The sequence below is a fragment of the Topomyia yanbarensis genome, chromosome 1, assembly GCF_030247195.1.
Source record: "Topomyia yanbarensis strain Yona2022 chromosome 1, ASM3024719v1, whole genome shotgun sequence".
Taxonomy (NCBI): domain Eukaryota; kingdom Metazoa; phylum Arthropoda; class Insecta; order Diptera; family Culicidae; genus Topomyia; species Topomyia yanbarensis.
In genome coordinates, this window is record NC_080670.1 from 184527736 (window position 1) to 184546765 (window position 19030).

Genomic DNA, 19030 nt, shown 5'->3' on the forward strand with positions numbered 1-19030 from the left:
GATGCAATACAATTTCGCCGTCTATGAGTGTACTACTCGCCAATTCAGGTTATCCACCAGCAAAGGGCTGTAGAATGTTATATCGATGATGGATTCCCGACCGTCTTTAAGGAATGTGCAAGCGGAACCTTCGTTGCACAGTCTTACATCCAGCTTCAACAGGACTTCCTACAAGCTGTCTTTGAAGATATGAAACCTTCCATTTGGGACTTGGTCTATGAAAATCAAATTAGCCTTTTCTGAGGAACCGACGAAACTTTAACTCTGGAGCAAAGCTAAATGTAGATCTTACTAAGATACCATCTGTTCTTTCCGCAGAGAGGGCCGAGAATCCATCATCGATTTCACCTTCTACAGTCTTGAACTGACAGGAAAAATGCACTGGAGAGTGTGTGACGAGTATACCCATAGCGACCATCGGCCGATCCGGTAACGCATTAGGAAAAGGACACAATTCGAATGAAGTGAGAGGCAGATAAACGAGTGGAAGTGTAAAAGGTCGTTCTTCTACAAGGATGTGTTCGCCGAAGCACTTAGATTTGAGGGCAGCTCTGAAAGGCTGGAGAAGTATTCGGACACACCGAAAAAAGAGAAGAAAGCTGGTGTACAGAGCTGCAAGAACTGCTCTCGACAAAGTAACCAAGCTAACCAAGAAAACCACAAAACCACCGCGAATCCTTGGAAAGACGCCTACAGAGTAGTTATGCAAATAATAAAAGGCCCAGCTGAATCACCTGAAAGGTTCTCGAAGAAGCTGAAGGTCATAATCGGAGGGCAGCATCCGCAGTATGAACCTACGATCTGGCAGCTTCCACCGTACAGCGAGGAGCGTAGAGCGATTCGAGATGGCGTAAGCCATGAAAGTGAAGAAGCCCTTAGAATCGGACGGAATCCTAAACCTGGTTCTGAAAGCAACGGTACAGGAGATCTCGATTATGCTCAGCACTATGCAGCAGAAATGGATTCCCCGATGCTCAGGAAGCGAGTCGTCGAGGTGTGAATGTACCGGACGCCATACTGTACCATGAATCGCCAAACCTGCCGGAAGCAGGCAAGTTTACCGCCGGGGACTAGACAAAGCAGGCCGCGCGAAATGCCAGCGAATCGGAAATAAACTCCATCCTGAATCGCCGGCCCGATTTCAATACCTACTAATTGGCCCATTGAGTGGGATAAGTTCACCGCCGAGGATTATCCGAGTAGATCGTGACAAAAGTGGAGGCTAAATGACTCATACAACGAGCATCTGTATAGGGAGAAATTCCGCCGCTGCGAAACTCTCAGTCGAAGTTTGATAGATGCCCCGCCGGGGACTACTTATCAGAGAAGATCGCGACAAAACCGAGAAGAGGTTTTTGGAGACAGGATATAAAAAGCTCATTGGGACAGGAATTCAATAGCGGCACGCCAGCCATTTTTGTAACGGTCTTACGTAGTCAAAAACGCGTTCTACAAAATATAAATAGCTGCGGAAATTTCGATTGAATTGAATGGGTGGATTGGAATGAGTGAAATGGACGAAATGAATGAAATGAATGAAATGAATGAAATGAATGAAATGAATGAAATGAATGAAATGAATGAAATGAATGAAATGAATGAAATGAATGAAATGAATGAAATGAATGAAATGAATGAAATGAATGAAATGAATGAAATGAATGAAATGAATGAAATGAATGAAATGAATGAAATGAATGAAATGAATGAAATGAATGAAATGAATGAAATGAATGAAATGAATGAAATGAATGAAATGAATGAAATGAATGAAATGAATGAAATGAATGAAATGAATGAAATGAATGAAATGAATGAAATGAATGAAATGAATGAAATGAATGAAATGAATGAAATGAATGAAATGAATGAAATGAATGAAATGAATGAAATGAATGAAATGAATGAAATGAATGAAATGAATGAAGTGAATGAAATGAATGAAAGATTATTAAAATATGAGGCAACCCAGGACTTTTCTGAATTGAAACCCTTTGTTACTAGTTTTATTATTGCATATTTGTATTTTGAGTATTTGATAAAACTTTTATGTCAGTAATTTCGACAGGAAGAAATATAAAAATCCATCACTCGAATTTTTTGCGAAATATCATACAGCGCCATCTACATAGTTTTTAGACTACAGTTTCAAGTTATCTAGAGCAAAAGCAAACCATCAAAACATGGCTAAAATTTGCCCGAGATTCCGTACCAAAGACCAAACCGAAAAACTCAATTGTCAGAAAATCCTAATTGAAAAAAAAAACATTAGAAGAACGCTCTGTATTTGTTTCAACGAACAGTGTCTATCTTAGATCTAAAAATGGCGTCAAACATGAACTTCTGGCATCTACCCATCAAACTAAATAAAACAATATACATATTGTAAGGATACTCGAGAATTTAGCTCAACCGGTACTCTCCAGCATGGAATTTAATATGATGGTGGACATCGATTTCAGTCATCTACTCATCAAATCCATTCCGAAAATACCTATTGATTGGTTGTCATCATGTCATCAAAAAAATTTCGGATGATTTGAAAAATATCCTGACATCGTAGGTCCAAATGAAAATCTGCAAATGCACTTTTTTCCTGGTTAGTTCCGATTCTCATCAATAGCACCAAAAAGCTCCCTTCCGATTGCCAATAAACATCCCATTGAAGCAGGTAAAAACTTCCTAATCCCTGAATTTCCATAGAAGGACGCAGTTCAAAAGTGGGACTGTAAAACCCCTAGCAAATCCTTTGATTTCCTTCTCTCACACATCAGCCCTATCGAATGGAAATCGACTAATTGGAAAACGGAACTCAGATCCAACATGAAACGAATGAGCCTTTGCGGGTGCATCTTGTGTGCGTGTGTGCCCATTGGTCAGCAGGAAACGTCGAATCACTAAATGCAGTGGTGAATGCTGATGAGGCGAAGTGGAAAGGAATAAGATGACTGCTGTTGTGCTTCGATGCACGGACCGATGGGAAAACTGTACATACCTACCGACGCAAAATTCAAACAGTCTAACCATATTGATTTTGTTATCAAACAAAACAAGTGACAGACAGTGGATTTAGTATAGTTGGGAGTACACGCCCAACTAGTGTTTGAATAATTTAGCACCGGCGCACGGAATGTTACGTAATGGTTGTCGATTGTCAATTTAGATTACAATTGACATAGCGTCTGGGAATTGAACGCATTTCCGATGTATGAAATGGATGATGCGGACGCATGGTGGATTACTTGAACATGAAATACCGTGCGCTCACTGTTTTGTCCTCAACATGAATAAAAAATGACTAAAACTGACAGATTCTGTTATGAGCAAATATATAAACATCATACCCCGGAGTCCTGAATGATGCAACAAACTATCCCGAATGATCAGAATGCACAAGCCAATTACTTGGTTCATTGAGTTCTATTCATGCATGTATGCGAATGCTGCAACGACGGGGAGGAGCGTAGGTACGTTCCTACCTAGAGTACTTTCAATCTTCCGTCCGGGAAACATACGAGCGTACACTTGAATGCCCATTTTCAAACTTGAATTGCGAATGACGATCCGGATCCGTTGGGGGGGGGGCGGCATGTGATCACGGGTGGGTGCTGTGAAGTAATTATTTTACAATGATGCAGCGCAATGTTAGTCTCGGTTTTCTTTCCCGGCAAGGAGGTAGCGCCTCTTAGTTCAACGTCGTATTTTGTACCGGGCTTGAATGGGGGAAAAGGGGAATGATAAATGATGGGAAGTAGAATATTATAACAATTACAATGGTACTGCTGTTTTAGATTGATCATTCTGTGTCGGTTCGCTTTTGATGTAAGTTTGTAACCGAATGTTGCGGAGCCAGCAATTTGAACCTGTTGTAGTTAATGGGTGCGATATCCCGGATGTCTGTTATTTTGACACTTGGATTAAAGTTTCCAGGTAGGTTAGAACGGCGTTCCTGGTAAAGGGAATACATTCACATTTCGATTTAGGATGTAGTTGATTTACGCGACATACTCAATGTACCTACTTGATGGGCAACAATTCGCTTCGTTGAATCTACGCCGAATGAAGAATTCTCCTCGACTGGACCCGGTCCTGGGCCAATCTCTTCCAGTCACTCTCTTCCACTGCAAACAGCCATCGTGTACGCGGCCTGCCACGGAGTCGTCGGCCTCTTCCCGGTTTTCTACTAAATATTATCTTCACCTGTCGTTCTTCCGGCATTCCTGCCACATTGACCAGCCCACCGCAGCCTGCCCTTTTTTTATTAGCTTAACAATATCCACTCCTTTATATACTTGGTATAACTCGTGATTCATGCGACGCCGCCAGATGCCATTTTCTTCTTTACCGCCGAGTATTGTTCGCAGCACCTTACGTTAGAAGACACCGAACGCTCTACGATCAACTTCCTTTAACGTCCACGTTTCATGGCCGCAAAAGGCAACCGGAACTATCGATGTCTTGTACAACGCGAATTTTGTCTTCGTCTGCAAACTACGGGACTTCAGCTGGCTACGAAGTCCGTAAAAAGCCCTATTTGCAGCTGCAAGATGCCTTTTCACCTCGCGGGTAACATCATTATCGCACGTCACTGGAGTTCCAAGGTACACAAATTCTTCTATTGGACCCACGTATTCTTCCAGCTATCATGTACTTCGTCTTGCTGGTGTTGATTGTGAGACCAGTTCATGCTGTCTCCTTTTTAAAAGGCACGAATGCCTCTTCCACGGCTCGGCGGTCGATTCCAATGATATCAATGATCCGGAGCATATGCGACCGAGTGACGATGGTACCGTTCCTTTGCATGCCTGCTCTCCTGATGACACCTTCAAGAGCATTGTTGAACAGCCAATTTGACAGCGCATCACCCTGCTTCAATCCGTCTAAGGTTACGAAGGATGTCGAAATCTCATCCGCATTCCGAACACTTGATTTCGATCCATCCAGCGTAGCGTTGAATCAGCCTAATCAGTTTCGTCGGAAAACCATCATGTTCGACCATTATCTGCTATAACTCGTTTCTTTTCACTGAATCGTACGCCGCTTTGAAATCAATAAACAGATGGTGTGTCTGCAAGTTGTATTCCCGGAATTTATCTAGGATCTGTCGCAGGGTAAGCATTTGAACCGTTGTTGATCGGCCTTCACGAAAACCACCTTGGTATTCGCCGACGAAAGTCTCCTCCAACGGCCTCAATCTGTTGCACAGAATACGTGAATTGAGGAGCGACATTCCCCGATAATTGGCGCACTCCAGTCTGTGTCCCTTTTTGTATAAGGGACAAATGAGGCCCTCTAGCCAGTCAGTAGATAGTTCTTCTTTCTATACCTTCAAAAGAGTACGGTGAAGTATTTCCGTGTTTCCGTGTTCACTACCGTGTTTGAAAAGTTCGGCCGGGAGCTCGTCCTTTCCAGCAGCCTTATAGTTTTTCAGCTCTTCTAGCGTCGGAGGCTCCACAGCTTGTCAATCGTCACTTATCCTTATTCGGTTCGTTGACGCGCTAACTCCATTCTCTCCATTCAACAATGTCTCGAAGTGCTCTCTCCGCCTGCCTGCTACCATAGTTTTATCTGTCAGCAAGTTACCTTCACGGTCATTGCACATGACAGTTTCATAAAATTTCCGCATATCATTTCGTTCCATACTGTTTTGCGCCTCAGTAATGAAGTTCTCCTCTTTCTGCGGTGAATTCTTTTTTCGGCTCCTCTTGCTTCCTTGTACCGCTATCTGTTCTGCCGGGTACCAGACACTAACATCCGGCTTCTGGCAGCGTTTTTCTCATCCGTCACTCTCTGGCACTCCTCATCGAACCAACCATTTCTGGGTCGTCTCTGAGCAGTACCTATTACTTCTCGCGCTGCTGTGCTCACCCCGCTCCATGGATTGACTCCCACAGATTGTTGAGGTTGTCGTCTACGTTGATTCCCCTTATCCGCTCATCAAGCTTCTGGCGGTACTCGTCCATCACACCTTCTGCTGAGAAGTGCTGGATATTGAAACGCAACGGTCGCTGAGTTCTTGAGTTCGCTACGGTTGATAACCGTGCTCGAATCTTACTGACAACGAGATAGTAATCAGAGTCGATGTTTGGTCCTCTGAAGGTCGATGTTTGGTCCTCTGAAGGTCAGCCGTCTACCAGGGCACGGTCTATCTGTTTGCACGTGATTCGGGTGCATCCAGGTGTGCTTACAGATGTCTTTGCGTGCAAAGTAAGTGCTGCTGATGACCATCCTTTTTTTACAATGGAGAAGACGTTTACGTCCTAACCCAGTACACGTGCTATTGGTAGGTGTCCAAGCTACCACACGGGGTGTACTGGGGACGTGTCGGGCTCGAATGGTGACGCTGCCATTAATACCGACTAAACTCCATTGGGCTCCGCCATCGTTCCCCCCAGGAACTACCATCTGGTACTGTCGATCATCTGGTTGAACTGTTCTATGGGCCACCTTGGTGGAGCGTAGCAGCTGCAATAGAACACACCATTGATCTTGGCAATCGCAACACCTTCGGCGGAGCAGTGTATTACCTCTTGAACCGGGAACCGTCCCGTTGTACAGATTACCACCATTCCAGACCAGTCCGACACCCAATTGCCGTTGCCGGCAGGGATGTTGTACGGGTCTGATAGGAGGGCGACCTCTGTCCTCGACTCCGAGACCGGCTGCCACAGCAGCTGTTGGGCTGCTGCACAATGGTTAAGATTTAGCTGTGCAACGTTCACGGCTTCTTCTTATTTGCCTCACCAAAGGGACACGAAGGTCCGCCCATAGCATGATTACGGGCTTGCTTCTTAGCGGTGCAGATAAGGCACTTGTGCGCCTTAGTGCAACCCCGCTTCTTATGTCCCTCCTCGCCGCAGCGACGACATAGTTTGCTCCTGTCTATGCCCTTACACTCGTAGGATTTATGGCCAGACTCAAGGCACCGATAGCACCTATCCACTGAAGGCGGCTGGGGTATGCTAATTGGGCATACCGACCAGCCGATCTTCAGTTTACCTTTCTCGGTTACCTTTTTGGCATCCGCCTTCAGTAGCCTGAGGTAGGCTACTTGGGTACCGGAGGGTCCCCCTCTAAAGCGCACAGAGGCCCGCTCGATTGTCACGTCGCATTGCTCCTTGACGGCTGCGACGACATCGTCTGCGGTCATGAACTCGTCCAGATGCTTGCACTGGAGAGTCATTTCCGCCCCTAGCGACCTGACCTGGGCGCCTTCACCAAGGACCTCTTGGGCCAAGGCGTTGTACACTGCACTAGATTGTGCACCTCGCTTCAGCACCAGAAGCATTTCTCCTGTGTTGGTGCGTCTCACGCTACGCACGTCTTGCCCAAGGGCCGAGAGGCTTTCGGCCGCCCTCATCGACTTTAGGACGTCGGCGTATTTGTCCTTGTCGGTTTTTAACCACAAGGCCTCACCTCTGTCCTTGGCCTTCTTCGCGAGCCACGGTACCTCCGGTATCGGTGCCGGCTTCTTCTTGGTGACCAGCGTCCAGGGGTTTACGCCCCCCTGCCCCGGTCGCGCCGGGTTGCTGGTACTCTCGCCCTCGCTTACCTCGGCCAAACGGCGTCTGGCCTTAACGGTTGCACGCCGTGTGGTGTCGGTTTTTGCACCCTCGCCTGGCGACTTCCTAGGGCGCTTCGCGTTCGACGCCGTCTTACGATTGCCCTTGCCTTTTCCCTTCGAGGGGAACTCGGCCGCCGCTTCGAGCGACGTGGCTGCTCCATAGAAGGTGAAGGCCACTGTCTGAGTGCCTGTATCGACCTTCTCTCTTCCCTCCCTCTTGGAGGCCACTGTCTGGGTTTCTCAGTCGGACTTCTCTCGACATTCCACCCTCTTGGCATAAGCCTGCTGTTTCTGTCTTGCGTCACGAACAGTTTTCCGGAGCTCTAGGAGACTCTGCTTTAACTCCTTGCTTATGTTTTGCTTTGCGCTAGTGAACTCGATTATTGAATCGAGCTGCTCCACCACTTTGCGCATCGCGGATAGTGGCCCGTCCAGTGCGTTGGTAGGGCTATTTCCTACCACTACTGGGGGGTCACTGGTGCTATCAGATGCAGCACTCGTCGCTCCACTACTCTCCCCATGGGGGGGAGACCTCGCCAAACCACCTCTAGCAAAGGGTTTTGGCACCTCCGTTATTGTTTTTGTTCACTTCATTCATGTTGATACCCACGAGTTGCGCGAGAAAGAAAGGTCCGCCACGCCAGAGCTCCGCAGTAACGTGGTAAGGGACGCTTACTGTGAGGGTTGCCCAGGTACCCCACAGGCTCCGTTAACGATCGAGCATCTTTTTCACCCCCTCGATCACTCATCCCTCGGCACGGGTCGCTTCACGCCTTGGAATTGGGCTTATGACCTATCTTGATTTACGTGGTGACCGCGGCCCAGATCATCACAACCATCCTCCTTTATCAGGGCTTTGGGCCTGTAGCTCTGGTTCTCAATAGTTCCAGGTACGTACAGACATGCTACTATGCTACTCGCCATGGCCATCCCTCTAGCTGCAGCGAAGGTCACTAGTTTCATGCCGTTGTCATTGGTTACAGAGTGAAGCTCTCTCTCTTTACCAATGATTGGACGGAAAAAGTCCTCTCTACCGACCTGAGCGTTGGCGTCCCCGATAACAATTTTCACGTCATGCTTTGGCACTCTCTGTAGGTTTTGTCGAGACACTCGTAAAACGCGTCCTTCACGTCATTGGGTTTATCGTTTGTCGGTGCATAGATGTTGATCAACTGTAGTTGAAGAATTTGCCCCGTAACTTCAATACACAGATTCGCTCGCTAGCCGGTTTCCACCTTATAGCACGCTTCATCTACTTGCCGACCACTATGAAACCGACTCCATGTTCTGCCTTTTCGCCGCCGCTATAGTAGATGTTGTATTTGAAGGAAGTGTTGGCGATGGGATTCACCGCCCTGAATTCACGTTCTCCAGTTCTAGGCCACCGCACCTCCTGAAGAATTGCAGCGACGCTCACTCCAACCGTCAGCAGTTCGCGGGCCAAAAGACTCACTCGTCCGGGTTCATTCAAAGTCCTGACATTCCATGTTCCGATTTTCCAATCATTGTCCTTATTTCGTAGGTTGCCGAAAGTATCGTTCGTTTTTCTTTTCTTCTTCTTCACTTTTCATGGTAAGTGGGAGGGTTCGGTAGGCTACCTTGCCGGGATCGCGTTACCTACATCGCGCTTGTGGGGCTGCCACCTTAGGTATAGCTGACGCGATACAGCATTTCAAACTCAACCGCTGGATGCCAGAACAGACGTTGTTTGGGCCGCACCTCCTTGATGAACAGACACTCGAGACGTACCTCCTTAATCTAGCTGAAGTCAGAAGGACAACAGTGCCCAGGCTGCACTACCAGCTAAGCACACAACTCTTATAGCTGGCGGTCGTTGTAATCATATGACCCGGGGAAGCATGAGGTATGGACTTGTGAGAACCAGAGCTATGTTGGACGCTCCTTCCAGGATGTGGACTCACAGTTTTGCAGCATGTACCCTACAAATATATTACAACAGTTGAATTTTGACTAGATAAATTAAAAGTAAACCAGATTTGTACACTAAATCCCATCCAACCGTTTTTACCGTACACAGTAATTCTCGAGTACTTTTTCAAATGGACGTAAGTAACATTGAGAGCCTCTCTTTGTTTACTTTCTCTTTCGTTTATTACGACGTCGTTACAACACTTTGTACTAATTTTCCAGTACATATCGAAAGCCGACGGTTTTTACTACAATATTATGCAAAGAGTATTGTAGTAAATGTTGAAATGGCCGAGTAATGAACAGAAGAGAAAGACCTCAAAGAGAATCTCTCATTGTTACTTACGTCCATTTGAAAAAGTACTCGAGAATTGTGTGTCATTTTTGGATTTAGTGTCTAGCTAGCGGCTAAACACAAAATCCGAGATATTAAAAATAATTATTTGGTTTTTCTTATATTTAAAACAAATCTAATTTTTTAAATCTATTGTACTGTTTCCGACGATTTCTTATTTTTGTTTATTTTTGTGATAAAGTTACCGACCTTCTTCTGTACTTATTTTTGTAACAAAGTTGTCCAAAAGTAGCTAATATGAACGAAAGTAAATTTTAGTTACTGTTATTTTTAGTGTTGACAATGTCTAATTCTTTTTTACTTTTTAACGACATTCAACTAGCTAGAGATTACTGAGTAGGAAAAGTTATGAAAATTTAGTCGATTCTCACGGTAAAGAGGAACAAATCTGTCTTTGCCAGGAGACATGTTGGTAGACCTGAGTGATTCATAGTTATGCTGCCTAAGCCCAACTCCTACCAGCAGAAGACAAAAGATTAGCTCGTAAGATTATAAGCCTGTTTCTAATGACCGTGCCACTTCTAGTTTTCCGATCTGTATATTTCACATCCTTGCTCTCACTTCAGTTCTTCTCATCTGCAATCAATTTCTCTGCAGATTTTCGAAGTTATGCGGTATCTACAAAATCTCCAAGTCCTCATTTCCGCGAAAATTAAAATCGAACAAGAAGCGTCCACCACCATCATTTTTCATTTATTCACTCCAATTATTTTTCGATGTCGCGAGTATGTGCTTCAATGTTTTTGCCAGTAACTTAAAAACATACTAATTATAGAGGATTAGTGCCGACTGTGTTCCAGATTTACTCACAAGCCGAATTAGAATACATAACTTGCCAAAGGATTTTAATCAAACGTAGACGCTTCCGTTTTTCAGTATACTCGATGTACTCATCCGATTCTGTACCTTGTAGAACCATACACCCACCACCTAGTGTCAATGTGCTGTTTTTTTTCTTCAATGTGTGGCTCGCCTAGTAGAATCAGAGAATGTTTGACGACTGTGTCGACACGCGCGCTTAATGCTATACATACATATATCCTATCTGACGAGAATTTCGGACGCCGAAAACGCAAATCCGGCTGGCTTCCAATCCAATTAACTGTGGCCTGTTGTCTCGTTTCATGCTCTCTCTCCATTTCTCTGTATGTATCCAGTGATATCGGAATGCTACGATGAGCGGTTCCAGGCGTACAACGCATCCTGTTATTTATTCATCTCCTTCCCGCAAGTGGACTGGATGACCGCACAGCAGGTATGCCGCGGGATCGGCGCACAGCTGGCATCGATTTCCACCACCGACGAGCAGAGGTGAGTTGTTCAGATTGATACCCGGAAGGGAAGGGGGCAAGGTATGTATTTGCAGACTCGGGACCGACTGAGTTTGTGCATGCTTTGGGTTGTTCGAAACGGGTTGATTGGTGTTGCATATAGGCGGATTACATTATAATGGCATTTAGGTGCTATTCTCTGATGGGAATACAAAGGTACAATCAGAATATAGTTGATAGGATTTTTCTAAAAATATATCAAAATCTATGCTAAATTTTTTTATAGTGGAAATCAATTTAGTTAAAAACTATTCTTTCTCCATTAAGAAAAAAAATTGTTTAAAACCATCTTTGCACGCGAAGAGCACAAAATCAATAACCAAATTTGCAAAAAAAGTGCGTTTCGAGTTCGTCTCACCAGAATCCGACACTAACTTACTGACAGAACTAAGCTAGCACCGGATGGTTTTAAACAACTTTCTCCTTAGTGAAAAAATAGCTTTTAGCCAAATTTTTATCCACTAAGGAGATATATAACTTAGTGCATCTTGCATTAGCTCGCTAAGCTAAACCAAATGTTTCGATTTCATTAGTTCTCATCAGCTTAAAATAAGTTCCTTTTCTTGCGGGACATCACGCTTGACTAGAGGTTTGCTCAGGAGCGCAAATTGTGTCTCCGTTTTTTTGTGGAGCTAGCGTTCATCCGGCGCTAGCTTAGTCCTGTCAGTAAGTTAGTGTCGTATTCTGATGAGACGAAATCGAAACGCAAGTTCCATAACCAATGTAGTGCTAAAATTTCTTAGAACGTTCATATTTTAATACTACATTTTCTAAATTACAATTAAATATGATTGGGTGTTTGTCGACTGGTTACGGAATATTCACAGGCATTTAACGGCTTTCTCAGTCTTAATACTCTAGGCAAACGATTTAATTTTAAATTGCCCGACGTTTCGGCCGTTTTTGGTGGCCTTTTCTCTTGAAAAAGGCCACCAAAAACGGCCGAAATACCTGTGTAAATTAAATATGCTATAAAATTTCAAATATAATAATTTAAAATAAATAAATTCAAATTAGGTTCAAAATTTCAGTTTTAATTCTTTGCAGCTTCAGTATATTTTCTTCAGGAAACTCCACATACATATTTCATTATCCGATATTTATAAATAAACATCAATGCACAGACTCTCAAAATAAAATTTTTAAGATGCTTTATGAAATTTTAAACCAATTTTGAACCATGTATACACATATTTGATACCTATATTATGAACAAATTTACATTCTTTCAATAGGCAGTTTGGTAGCTTTTAAATTGATTTACGATACCTACTGAACTATTTTGATCTAATGTTAATCACGTTTTTTTTATAATTGTTAATATATTTTAAACGGATTTTAAATATTTTCAATCTTGCCTACTGAAACTTGTGGTTCAGTTTGTTTGCCTTCTCTTGTGTTATCGCGCATGCCAAAATTGCTTTCTTGCAGTTTACAGTCGGAAGTTGTTGCTAGTATCTTATTCTTAGGATTCCGTGCTGACACTGAGCGCACACGTTGATACTTCGCTGGATAAGCTGGTCGTTGGTTTCGAGATACTAGATGCTGTATGTAATCTGGGCAATAAATTCCAAATTATCTAATTTACTTAGTCCCCCGGTTCCTCTGCGCCCTTCAGCAAGCCATCCTTTTGTGCTCTTTGGCTCCCTGTCCGGTGCCATTTAGTACCGCAACTTCTTCAGACCCTTTGAATTCCTTCTCGTGCAATTTAGCACCATTTCCTCGTTGAGCTATTCAGCTCCCGACTTTTTTCGCGAACCACTCGGTTCGCTCCTCAACGATGGTCGAAGGAGAAGTTCTCCCGAAACCGAGCGAACTAGCTAGGTACCGAGGTCAGTTCAGTGATTCCGGTGGGTCAGGCCGAACAGTTCGCTGGTGCCCCGATGACCCGCGACTGGTGGTGTCTTGTCGCGGTCTAATCCCCTGCGGTGAATCTAGCTTGCCTCAGCGGATGAAGTTCTTCTGATACCGATTCTTCTTTGGTTTTCGCTATATTTCTCTCGGGCCAACCGGTAGGATTCCGTGGTTGGTCCGGCGATTTCGGGTAGAGCGCGGCGTCCGGTTTGCTGGCGCCCCGATAACCTATACCCAGTGCTTTGTCGCGGTCGACTCGACTAGTCCCCGGCGGTGGATCTAGCCTACTTCGACGGAGAGTTTCGTGGCGGTGGTTGCTCTCCCGAAACCGTTGCTCGCCATTTGCGCTGTAAGGCGGTCAAGGTGTACGTCACCACACTGTTGACCGCGTTCGACGGGTTTACGTTGCTTGTCACTCTGTAGACGACATTCCTTGCTTTCTATTGACCCACGTCGACCGGTTTGGGATGAGCCGGTAAGTCCACCTTCCTTTCTCCATATTGTCCTATTCCTGGTCCTGCACCTCGCCATCGATTCTCATCATCTTCCTAACGTTTCTGGTGTTTCATCGATTGTAGCACTCGAGGGTGCGGCCAGGGTGATGCAGATGGGGATGAACGCATACTGTCTCCGACGATGTACGCGCTCGTGACTCGCAGTATCGGTGACGAAACACTTGCTAGCAGACGTCTCGTGCTGCTTTTCGGACCACCGACGTTTGATATGATCCTTACTGTTGTGTTCGTTGCCTTCACCGATTTTTCGCAGGTGTAATCGTTGTTGGTGGTTGTTGGAACTCAACCGGTCGTTGATTATCTTCCCAATTGCTTCCGTGCAAGCTCCCATGAAATCACGTGCCCTCTGACGTCGATCTGCATTCGCTGAACCGCTTTACAATTGCTGATCAAGACCTCCGTCGTAAGCTTAACCCCGTTCATACAGCTCTCGATCGCTTCCATTGTCTCCGTACCCGCACCTCCAGTTCCGCATGTGTCTCACCCATCGCCGTTAGTGACATGTCGTCCGCGTCCTGGGTAGCCGCAGTGTCTAGACCCCATCGTAGATACCGTTCTAAAGAGTTGGGTCAAGAATGGAGTCCTGAGGAACGTCCGCTGTGACTTGCATTGACTTCTACCTTTCGTTTGTCTCGTACAGCAACGCTCCTCAGGATCTGACATAGATAATCGGGGATCCTCATTCAGTGCAGCGCTACAGCGAACGCTTCCCAGCCGGCGCTGTTAAATCTATCGTGATCGCAGTGCATTGATCTCCTCTTTGCCTTTGTTTAGATGCCATCTTGGCACTCACCAGCACTGTCCGAATTGCCTTCACTGTCAATGCTCCTTTGCGGAATCCAAACTGTATCTTGAACAGCCTGCGCTCGCCCTCCGTTTATTTCGTCAGTCTGTGAAGGCTTTGGCAGTAACACCAGCTTCTGTACCTGCTACATTTCGGGGAATTCGCCTTCATCTAGACACTCCTGCAGCACCTTCCTGAACAAGACCGGGTATGCCAAGATCGCAGCTTTCAGTACCATGTTTGGTATTCTATACGTCCGTATTTCCCCTTCCTTCTTCGCCGTACGTTGTCGTATTCTAGGTAGTTTGATAGTGCTTCGGAGAGACCCTCAATGATTGTCTTCAGCTTATCCAGGCCCATTTCAGCTGGCGTCGACGGGCTCTTCATGTTCGCCATAACGATTCGGTACGCGTCCCCCAGGAACTAACGTCTGCTTCTCGGTACAGCTCCTTGTAGCAATCTGATTTGATCTATGCTTGATTTCCGGCTTCCCGAAACGCTGCCTTCCGCTTCTCTCTATCTGGCTCCGATATTGCCCTCTGAGCCCACCTTCTGGCCGTAAGACAAATAGCGCGTAGCGTACCGAGAGTTTCTTTCCACCAGTAAGCTGGACGTCGTCTATTGCGTGGATCCGTTGCGTTGTGGCATCACAAGTCGTCACAATCCTGTTCGCCGTTCGGGCCTTTCCGTCCTCTGGAGTGCAAACTATGGACTTCGGCCTATCGCTAGTTCCAGTACATCCTGGAACTATCCGGGCCTTTGCAAGTCCCAGCCAAATGTCTAAAGTCCGAACACTTGAAGCTTTTTTCCACTTTGTTATTCACTGATGGAGCGGCTCTCAATATGCATCTCGACCATCCGACCGTAACTTTGTCTACTTCCAGCGACTTGTCAGGTAACGGTTACCGGTAGACGAATCATCGCGGTTTGAGTTCCTCCGTACCCTTTCTTTAACCGAATCGTCATGTGCACCTTGTTTAGGTTGCACTGTTTCTTCAGTGCACCTCTCAGCTCGTCTACCGATCTGATCTCATCCAGATCCTTGCATGTCTCTGCACTTAAGACTTTAACTTCTGCATCTTCGCCTTTGGTTATGATCACCTGCATAGTCGAGCTGTTAATAGTGGGATCCTTCTTCAATTCGAGTAACATCTAACCTTTTAAGGCACGCCTGATTCTCATCACATTTTCACCCAAATCCCTTAGCACCAGGTCCTCTATGACCTTCTTGAGGAGCGCTGCATACGTTGTCGTGTCACTAACTTGGACTAGCACGACTTCTCACTTTGTCGCCTTCTGGCGAGTCGGAGATTTTTGTTCCCGACCTACAACAGCACTGTAGTTTCCTCCCTCCGCAGTGAGGGCGTCCTCGCGCGTCTGTCTTTTGGGCACGCCTAGTCTTACATCTCCCGGCGAGGATCTTGCCCTTTTTGGAGTTATGGAAACTGGTGTGTTTTCCATTTTAACCAACTTCTCATTCCCCTGCTTCGGAGGAGCTAAGAAAACGTTGACCTTTGCCGACGCCAAAGCGCGTTCAGCCACCCCAAGTGCTCAGTGTTGTTGTTTTGTATTTCTTCACGGAAGACACTAGCGTCTATCGGACTCTGAGCACCATCTCCGTAATGTCCTTATGGACATTGTTTCTCGCCGCCACGAACATGTGAAGCTCCTCCTCTAAGCACTTCGCTGTCACTACTTTCGGCTTCTGTTGGATATTGGGATCCCATGGTGATCTATGCAAGCAGGGATACTACCGTTCATGGGGAGTAGTGTTCAGAGCCGGATCGGCGTAAAATTTGCGAATGGTCCATCCGAACCAAGTAGTACCAACTATTGATGAGGAGTTTTGAACGTACTCGGAGACTTGACAAGTTTTTAACGGAACGGAGGAGGCCGTACTGTTAGCCCACTCGCCATTTCAAGTCGGTGTCATCCTTCCTTACTCAGGGAGTAGAACAGCGCGCCTGCCAGCCTAAAGTCGCAGTCAAATTCGTGATCGAAGTCCTGTCCGTTGACTTTCGCCGTAATCAGGATGTTACTGGCATTGATCCTGATGTGCCGGCTGTCACTCCGGTTCGGCTAGGGTGCCTTTGTGCTGAGATCTTTGATAGAATTTTAGCAGAACCGGTACAGACTCGCAGTAGATCCAAGGGGCGGGGTCGTTAAACCCCTGAACTCCTTTTCTTGCTGCCCCGTGTGTGTGTGAAGTGATTTGCATAAACTTAGCTTCAAGTGAATGACTTAAAGCTCCTATAAACTGCTTTTTACTTTTTTTGTTGATGGAACTTCCGGTGTTACGGATTAAAGAGCGCGGTCACACGGCAAATTCCTACATAAATAGGCATCATTAGGCATCAATTCATAGTAAAATTGATGCAATATTACTTGGATTTGCGGGTCTACATTACTAATGACCAATCAAAGTAGCTTTGACCACGTTGGCACCTTTGACGGTTCTTGATGCCCCCGAAGAACTTGCCATGTTCCTAGTCCATGTCACACCTAATTCTCAGCGTATTCCTGACCGATTTTTACAAACTTAATTTCAAATTACAGTACTCCTCGTCGATTTGAAGATCTAGATCACCAATGGCCAAAACAGACATTCTTTGAATACATTGTCCACTATCGATATTTCGGGAAGTCCTGGATTCCTGGCATATTTAAAAACTCAAGGCATAACTGAACTCCTATTTTCATTTTCCAATGTGTGCCGCTTTTCTCTTGATCCCATATTTCTATGCCAATTTTCCATGTAGAGACATGAAGAAACATGACACTTTCACTGAAATTTTCGAAAAAATGCACTTAACAAACATATACTAGATAAAAAAAATAGTCGTACATAGTAAGTATTTCAGCGGCACCCATCTTCAGGAACAACTGTTCGGGCCGAAACGTTAACATACAATGTCTTCCAACTAAAATCCAATGGTAACAAACTTGAAATCGATTTGAGACATTTTTATATATTGAATATAGAATAAATATTTTTTCAACATATTCTCGATAAAATTGATTCAAATTTATGCGATACTTCGCGCTTGAAAAATTCCTAGGGAAAATACGGAAGTTCTTGGATGTTTTATTCGAAAAATACAGATTTTAGTTTGAGGCCTCTCACGTTGCTCTATTTCAAGCAACAAGATGTTGAACTTTAAGCTGGAATGGGCCCATTAGAGAGTGACATTTACGAAAGATCAATCTGCCTCAAAGGTAATTGCTTTTTCCCTGCCAGAAAACGTACTTAAGTTTGCGAACCTCATTGACTTTATTCGTGTAATGTCTCGATCACACGTTTGGCATGCCGATTTTTTTGGATATCTGTGACAATAGCGATGGTAATCACGACATCGAGCATGTTGTTTGGACCTGCACTGAATATTGTAGTGCCTGGTCTTTGTTAACGGATTTCTTTCGGATCCGAAGAAAATAATCTGACGTTCTAGTTGCAAATCGAACAGTTTAGGACTTTGAAAATGTAAAAAAAAAGAAATAGGCACCGACTAACGTATCGTCCGGCGACAAATAAATGGACTGAATAGAATGCTCCGTAAGCATTACGCATATTTTGTTGGTCAGATAAAGAGCATAACTGCAAAAAGAGGGTAATTCTAAACTCTATAGAAGACGTTTGTGAAAATATCGTTAGATATAATTCAAGAAAATTCTTTTTTGGTGTAGTCAGTTATTCCAATAAATCCATAAATGAAACCATTTCCAACAAGTAAATCATTTTTAACGTAAGAGATTGGCTCTTATTAACGAGCTGTATCAAATAAACGAAATATATATTAAAAAAAAACTTATTTAAGACTTCCAAAGGAGAAAACAGATCGAAATCGTGAGCTAAGCGAAAGCAATTCTGAAAGAATCCCCCCAGAGACAGGAATCGAACCTGCAACCCTTGGGACTCCGGCCAAATGCACAAACTCTTATGCTATCACTGGGATATGATGACGTCCCAGAAAGAACAAATGATTGTCGCATTGGCGATAGTGATCGCACTCTGCCTCTAAAGCGAGATCACACACAACCGCAGCTGCCACTCAACACATTCCATCTATTTAATTTCCCCGCCAGATAGCAAGGCCCGGATTGTTATTATCGTCTGGTGTCTAATTTTAGCACATTACCAATCGTACTTTGGTGAGTGAGCTAATGAAGACTGTCGGTTTCTGGACCCTAACTCAGTTAACAGTATGACGGAAGCCGGAGTCCCAAGGGTTGCAGGTTCGAATTCTGCCTCAGGGGGGATTTTATTTTCACATCTCCCAAAAAAGTTATTTCCAATCGATATCAATTATTTGAATATATAAAATTTTAGTAATCTTATTAAATAAAATTCCCAAAATGTGTAACAAAGAAATTACTCTCGAGTTCTTATATTTTTTTCAAACTCGCCGCTCTACATCGCGTCTGACATTCCATTAATGTCAAGTCCAAGGAAAGAACGGAAAACCGTCCGATTGTCTCTATATCCCGTGATTTAAACACTACTAACTACTGCCAATTATTTCCCAATCACTAACTCGACTATTCTGCTTCTCTCGTCGTCCGTACCTCAACAGGTTCATTACGACCAGCATCCGGAACAGCTTGGATTACACGCCCCGAGCTATGTACTGGGTCGGCGGGGAGCTCGCCGATACCGGAATGTTGGAGTGGGCGGATGGTGCGAAATTGATGTTCGAGGTA

At 44.8% G+C, this 19030-nt stretch overlaps 1 protein-coding gene across 17 annotated transcripts in view; it reads left to right on the forward strand.

The window, feature by feature from the left end:
* Window positions 1-19030, forward strand: part of LOC131683943 (uncharacterized) — a 287688-nt gene that overhangs the window by 213024 nt on the left and 55634 nt on the right. For all 17 annotated transcript variants that reach the window (XR_009304600.1, XR_009304601.1, XM_058966412.1 and 14 more), the window contains 2 exons: window positions 11006-11159; window positions 18904-19027. Coding sequence is in view for 15 of the 17 variants with exons in the window: in XM_058966412.1 (XP_058822395.1) it covers window positions 11006-11159; window positions 18904-19027 (278 nt within the window). In the remaining 2 variants the exon portion in view is untranslated. The remainder of the gene's footprint in view (window positions 1-11005; window positions 11160-18903; window positions 19028-19030) is intronic.